Genomic DNA, 7,866 nt, shown 5'->3' with positions numbered 1-7,866 from the left:
GCGGAGAACGGCAGGAAAGGACAGAAGAGAGGAGGCTGTATTTCCAAGATTAAGGGTGGGACACAGCCAGTTGAATAAGACCTTACATGTGATAGGAAAGCATCCAACAGGAAAATGTGAGTATTGCCAGGAAACAGAGCATGTGTGTGGACATTATTGGAGGGAAACAGAGATGATGAGATCTAGTATGAAGGAAAAGGGGATACAGGAAATTAATTGAAAGACTGTATTGAGTAGAACGTCATTAGATAAAATATTTGAGACTATATATTTTTTAAGAGCAACAGGGCTGGCAGGTAGGATTTAGTTTATCCGTCTCTGGCCTACACTCCAGTACAATAGGTGGCGGTAATGCCCAATAACGTTGGATGCCAACTGCCGATAAACCCCACCGAAGAAGGATAATTCGTGTCTCTTTCTTTTGTAACATCTCTGGAGTGGTCAAGCTACGGTTTCTCTGACAGCAATATTGAATAAGGATCAATAGAATAAAGCCTGAAAAATATTTGACGTAATTTAAAATGTGGAACTATATAATTATTGACCTCATATGTATTATGTAGGACACTATATATGTTTTTAGCACATGTATTGGATTCTTACTAGTGAATAAAATTATTTGAACATAATTTACACCAAGGCAAATTTGTTACCATCTTTTTATGTTGGTTTTGTCATTTAAATGCTAAAGCCAGAGATACTGTTTAATGGCGAGATGGTATTGTGTCCGTCCTGACAATGGGAGTAGTCTGCTATAGTCATCGGTTAGCTTACCTCCCGTGTATTCCCGTGTGGATAGATTTTGACAGGAGGGGACCCTCTGGCGCCGCCTCTTCCTCTCTGGGATTGCTACGCAGTCGTCTAGGTAGCAGCAATGGAGTCCATCAAGAAAACTATCAAGAATGAACCTGGAAACTGACAGGTCTGGATCTATTCTTTGTATGATGTGTTATTCAAATACTTAGCTTCAAACGCGAAATATTAGCTATGTATAATTCAATTGGACAAGTTGTTACAAACTACTATTTCAACACGATTGTTTTAGCTAGCTAGAAGCTCGTTAGCCAGCTAACGTTAATTATTAACCGAACAAGCTAACGTTCGCTAGCTAACTACTCGTTTTGGTGATATATCCTCTACATAAATCTATCACAGCACGTTTTTGGATTTATTCAGCAGTTTTTACACAATGAATTACGATACCATTGGAAATTAATGTTGAAAGGTAAATGTATGACGTTACTCCTAAAACTTAAGTTTAACATTACAGTATCATGTTTTGTCGTTGTTTCTTGTTGACAAGACCTTTTGATAAATAGTCCAAAGTCAAAACAGTTTGAACGTGTCCAAATCAATAGCCAATATGCAGAAACACTACGTGATATATCGGAAACCTAAAATATACTATCTACACATGTGAAACAATAATCCGGTTACTTGTATTTTTTTAAACAAGCACTTTGTACACTGCACAAACACAAAAAAAACGTTTGACAAGTGGCAATAAACCGAAAAATCCGGTTGTATGCACTGTTGAAACTACTACCATTCAAAAACCACAGGTAGCCTAAATTTGATATTTTTACATGACGGGTGTGCACTAAAGACGGGCTGTGTTCGAATTTTTATATATATATATTTAGGAGTTGCGTTCGAATACTCGTACTAAACGTACGACATGACGTGAATTGAGTATGTTAGCCCATAATGCAATTCTTCAGGAAATCGATGTGGTTTCACGTTTTCAGATTTTAAGAGAATAGCGGAAAATATGCAGCCGAAGTCCGACGAGAGTGGATACAAACGATTGCTTTAACTAATTATGACAAATGTTAAGACAATGTTGAGCAATATAATAAAGTAATGGCTTAATAATTATATACGCTACACGTTATGTTGGCTGACAATGTGTTGGCTACGCTATCCTTACGAACCGCATAGCATGCATATCATTACAGCAGTAGGTACTACCGGTATGTTAGTTGGCTACTAATACATTGAACTGGCCAGTATATTAATTATATACTAACTAACTAGCCAACGTTTATTGACTTGATTATCCACGTCATTCTAAGTTAAGTGGTATAGTCGTGTGCGTTCTCAATGGACATACATTCGCTCTGGCTATTTATTCAATTTCAGAGCACACTTGTCTGAGTGTACCAGAGCAACAGAATACATTTACGAACGCTCAGCACCCGTTTAATATGGCACTCCAGATTGAATTGACGAACACAAAAATGTCTTGATTTGTTATGTTAACAAGCTAGCAAGAGGTTGCATAACAACATAATCAATTTCCGGAACACAGGTGTAGGGCTAGTATGCTCAACAGAAAGTACAGTACACTACAATTAACTTATAGTATGTAGTAAATAGTCATTAAGTATGTATGTATGTATGTATACAGTATGTTAGTATGGGTATCCGAACACAGCCAGGGTGTCACACAATACAAGATGCTTCACTTCTTCGATGAGGTTTAACAGCAGTTGACATCCAATAAGTGTTGCATTACCGCCAGCTACTAGACTGGAGTATAACTTCCTTATACTTTGCTTGAAAATAAACAAATACCCTACCATCTAACCCTATACTCACTAAAAAATCCAATCTTACTGAAATGTTTATCACTTTTTGACCTATCCGTCTATTGGTTCAGATCGACTACTCACACCACTCCTCTCAGGATCCCTCCCCCTTGACCCATCTCCCTCTACTTTCTTCACTGCCTCAGCATACGACAACTTCTGCACAACTCTAACCCTGGGAACCTCAACATGTCCCTCTCGCATCGGACATTTCTGATCCCCAGCCCCTTGGGCACCCTTACAATTAACACCTACCACTACTTTCCCCAATACTACACATTCCTTTGTCTTATGTTCTTTTGTACACTTCTCACACCTAGGAACCTCCCTCCCAGACATGGCTGCCACATGGCCATAAGCTTGACACTTGTAACAACATAATGCTATCGTCACAAAAGCTAGATCATGTATTTTCAGGCTCGCGAAACAACTGTTCGATTATGGTCATTGTAGTTAATTACCACGTTTCTGTGCTGAACAATATGGAATATTGGCCTGTTGGAAACTACAATTCCCTACTACATCGAACAGTTCTGCACATCGAGCTCACAGGAAAAACCTAGAACGAGGCCTGTCTGAAGTTTGCTACAGAGCATTTGGATGATCCAGAAGAAGATTGGGAGAATGTCATATGGTCAGATGAAACCAAAATATAACTTTTTGGTAAAAACTCAACCCGTTGTGTTTGGAGGACAAAGAATGCTGAGTTGCATCCAAAGAACACCATAACTACTGTGAAGCATGAGGGTGGAAACATCATGCTTTGGGGCTGTTTTTCTGCAAAGGGACCAGGACGACTGATCCGTGTAAAGGAAAGAATGAATGGGGCCATGTAAGTCCGTGTTGCCTAGCAACCTCCCCAAAACATCACTGCTTTCGTTTGGGGTGTATGCGCTCTTAAACTAAAACTATTCAAAAGCCAAACGGAATCGGAGAATCATTTTTACATCACTAGTTAGAAGACAATTTGTTGAAGACCGTCATCTAAATTCTAGAATGGCAATGGCGATTTTGGGAGGCTGACAAAACGGGGAAAGATACAAATCAGTTGCTTTATTTAACTTTTATTTAACAAATCATGACCTGCCATAGGTTATGAACAAGGGCTGTGGCAATGCCAGTATCGCAGTATTTTTTTTCCCATGCCAAAAAGGAAAACACAGTGGGTTTTAAAGAATCTTCTTTATGTAAAATATTGTGTGCTGTAGCTTGGAAAATAATAAAGGTGACTCTGGATGACAACATGCTTCCAGCATTAGGGCTGTTTTCCTAAAGAATCCGCTTCGTGTTTTGTTTCCTTGCCATGGTACTGAGTATCGACATACTGTTATCGTCCCTGCCCTACTATCAACACTGACAACGGTTCCCTGTAATTTAAGTGATAGTTTGACTCTCAAATCGACGTATTGGCCACACGGCCATTCATTCCATTCGAATTCGAAAAATGACAAGTTCTGCGAATAGCGGTGTGTATGACCAAACCCATGGTACAAAACCAAATATATTTATCCGTTTTAATCCATAGATTTTGTGTAATTGAGATGGCTATAATCTTTCATGGTATCAACACCAATCTGAGATTTTAAAAAAGTATGTGTATTTCCTGTAATTGGTGTGTGGTGAAAACGTTAACCTGTGCAATTTAGTAACACCATAGGGACATTTAGCATAATATAAGAATTCAATGTCAGAAGAATTTCCAATTAGGATGATGACCCATATTTTTACAACAATGACCTGAATTTCTTACTGCTTTGACCATGGAGAGAGTTAGAAAATGCTCCTAACCACAATTTAACCAGGTGCTCTAGACTAGAGCATCCATAGGGTCTGTGCAACAGGCTGAATGTTTGACGTCCCTACTTGTTTTCTTCTTGACGCTAGCTAAAATTATAGTGTTACTAACTGCAGCTAGTCAACCAAATCAACCCCACCATAGTTAACTTGCCTTTAATGCAATGAAAGATATTTGTTGTGCTCGATCTAACCCAACATCCATTGGGTTAGCAGACTAGCGTAGCTAGGTGATGAGAGCGTGACCAAGTTGAGCTATTTTTGCATTTGCAGGGAAATATTGCCAACTATGTCATGTCAAAGAGAAACATATAGCTGATGTGTTGTCTGCACCTTTTTATTTACTGTTTCCTTTCCTTTTTTTAGGCCTAACCTGAAGGTAAAACGGTTACAACCTGCTCCCACGTCACATCTGCCGTGGTTAGGAAACCTCACTGTGTGACATTCCACCTAGCCCTGTGGCCAACTGATTGAGCTTGGTGTGATTTCGCTTCCCCCTCACAGACAATGTACTGCCTTCAGTGGTTGCTCCCAGTCCTCCTCATCCCGAAACCCCTGAATCCGGCCTTATGGTTCAATCACTCAATGTTCATGGGCTTCTACCTGCTCAGCTTCCTTCTGGAGAGGAAGCCATGTACCATTTGTGCCTTAGTGTTCCTGGCAGCCCTGTTTCTCATCTGCTACAGCTGCTGGGGAAACTGTTTTCTGTACCACTGCCATGACTCCACACTGCCAGACTCTGCACACGACCCCAGCATTGTGGGTAACTAAGAGGATCCCACTGACACTAGGAGCACACGGACCCTGGACAATCTCTATCTAGGCTGTGAATAAAATCCCCCAGTTGACTGTTGAGATGCTGAGAAACCTAGACAGTGTCCCGATTCTCATTCCCTCTGCCCTTAGTGTACACTTGTTCACTTCCCTTCATGGATTTCAAAGGAATTGACTGTTGCAAAAAATAGGGTGATATTTCCCTCTCCCACGATTACACCAATCCAGTGCATTTAAATGCATGGGGAGGAATGCATATGTAAACTTTCCAGAAAATGGCCTATCCTGCCCATCTCCCTCCTCACTACTGCCCTCCACCCCTGCCTTTATCCCCTGGTCTTGAGTGAACGTCCACTACCTTGGACTCACATTTGCAATGGTTGCCTTTATAGTTTTCATATGTCGTGTTAATACATCAATTTTAATTACAGAATGCTGAAAGTTTCCAAAGGGTAGAAATTGTGTGTGTGTGTTAGTCAGCATTTTCACAAGTCATACTATCAGTATGTTATGGTAGCAGGTGAACATGAATATCCTGCGTCCTTGTTGAGCTTTATTGACGTCAAGAGCAGAAGAGTGATGTGAACCATTTTCATGTCACTTCCCCTGCAGAACTCAAATGTTACCACAGCTTTTAATTTATTAAAGTTCAACGTCTGAAGGCGTTATCACTGACCATGATGCGGTGGCCTTGTGTGTTTTTTTGGTTCTTCTAGGCTTTATGTCAACTGCAAGTTTTATCAATTGCCCACTATCTGCATTTGAGAGAGTGAGAATGCCTCATGACTAAGAAGGAAAAGCTAATTATTGGTAAATAAATAAATAAAGGTAGTGAAAGAAAAACAATACTTTTTTTTAGGGTTCACAGAATCTCAATATTTGAAAAGACAAGTCAGTTTTTATAGAGTTTATTATGAAAGTAATTGAAATGAGAAGGTTAATTACTGCATGTTGTCTGGTGCTGGTTGGCAAACATTTAATTTTATTTTAATTTGGGCCATATAGATACTGCTGGACAAGCTAATGAGCTTTTGATCAAAAGGTTTTATGTTATTTTTAACTCCAGCCCAGTGTGAGACCCATCACGGAAAGGTCACCATTTTGTAGCTGGCTATCCAGTGAACCACAGGCCTAACAAAATGTTCACATAATTTAGCCCGGTCTGGTTTTGAGAACTGTTGACAATGATACTCAAGTAAATTTTATTATATTCTGTTAGGTTGCTGTAGCTGATGACATTTTGTTTGTCATTAAAATAGGTTAGATCATCAGTCTCAATTTGCTCGTTTGTGAAGATTGTGCTGCCAATGTTATTTGGAGGCTACATTCAATACATGGGAGGTTTGTATTGCAAATATTTGCTTTAGGTCTGTCCCCGACTAAAAAAGATTTTGGTAAACCGAGAGTCGTCTGTTCTTTCGACCAATCAATTGACTGCAGTTTTTAGTATTTTTCCATATATAGACACACTGTGTTTTAATAAAATCAACTATACGCATTGAGCTTGTCTGATGCTTTAAGCTTACAGTTTGATGAAATAAGACAAATGCCTCGAGGGCGCCAGAGATCTATCTACATTACCAGAAGGGGAAAAAAACGTAACCTGACCCAATTATTCTCCTGCTGACTTTCGCAGATTCTGCAATTACTTTCCTGAAGTTGCTAGCAATAGGCTACATGAGGGGTTGGCAACCTTTCACATTTTGTAAAACGGTTTCATTTGAGTAATAACGTCTTCATATCTGAAAATCCTTGTCATGTGGTTACTCAAAATTCGATCCAAATCTAAATTAAAATGATTCAAACTTAAAACGTAACTTCTATTGCCATTGCCAACTATGTAAAAATAGCCTACATAAAGCTAACTAATATAAACATTGCAGTCTGCAGGTAGAAAATATCCTGATAAAATAAATATCTTATAAATCACATTGGCTGTCTGCAACAACCTTGAAACATTGTATAAACTAAGTTGGTTTCAACCCAAAGTTTTCCCTAGCAAACTTGCTACATTGTGTAAAATATTCTGGGCCTTCTGTTTCCCTGCCAGTGAGCTAGGGACCGACACAGCTGTAGGCTATTTGCTCAAGGGATAAGAAGCCGTGCTTGACTTAGGCAGGAGCACCCAAAATGAGAACCGGAACCTATTTCAGTAAGTCAAGCACTGATAAGCAATCAGGTAGGCCTATTTTATGACGTTTCCACTGGATCAAGCATAACATTTTTCGCTTTCATGCTGAGTGGTTATCAAAAGGGAGAGAACTGGAAAGATTTTTCAAATACGCTGAGGAACTATTGTAAATACTTTTCTTGCTGTTTGAGGTGAAGAAAACATTACTTTGAGCAGCTCCACGGGTCATTAGTGGTGGTGCGTTATTTTATTTTATTTAACCTTTAACTAGGCATGTCAGTTAAGAACAATTCTTATTTGCAATGAAGGCCCACCAAAAGCCCTCCTGTGGGGATGGGGCCTGGGATTTTAAAAAACAAAATAAATGCAATATAAATATAGGACAAAACACATCACAACGAGAGAGAACACAACACTACATAAAGAGAGACCCAAGACAACATAGCAAGGCAGCAACACATGACAACACAGCATGGTAGCAACAGAACATGGTACAAACATTATTGGGCAGAGTTTACAGCACAAAGGTCAAGAAGGTAGAGACAACAATACATCACACGAAGCAGCCACAACTGT

General features: G+C 39.4%; 1 protein-coding gene across 4 annotated transcripts; it reads left to right on the top strand.

Moving 5' to 3' along the window:
- The first annotated feature begins 364 nt into the window (after nucleotides 1-364).
- bc10 (Bladder cancer-associated protein) lies at nucleotides 365-5,840 on the top strand. 4 transcript variants are annotated; one of them, XM_036981859.1, is made up of 3 exons: nucleotides 365-511; nucleotides 800-922; nucleotides 4,752-5,840. In XM_036981859.1, the coding sequence occupies exon 3, from the start codon at nucleotides 4,893-4,895 to the stop codon at nucleotides 5,154-5,156; it is 264 nt and encodes an 87-aa protein (XP_036837754.1). In that variant the 5' UTR covers nucleotides 365-511; nucleotides 800-922; nucleotides 4,752-4,892; the 3' UTR covers nucleotides 5,157-5,840.
- The last annotated feature ends 2,026 nt before the right edge of the window (nucleotides 5,841-7,866 follow it).

Source organism: Oncorhynchus mykiss, chromosome 7, assembly GCF_013265735.2.
Source record: "Oncorhynchus mykiss isolate Arlee chromosome 7, USDA_OmykA_1.1, whole genome shotgun sequence".
NCBI classification, from domain to species: domain Eukaryota; kingdom Metazoa; phylum Chordata; class Actinopteri; order Salmoniformes; family Salmonidae; genus Oncorhynchus; species Oncorhynchus mykiss.
The sequence above is the reverse complement of the archived record's forward strand: the minus strand, read 5'-3'. Positions and strand labels throughout refer to the sequence as shown.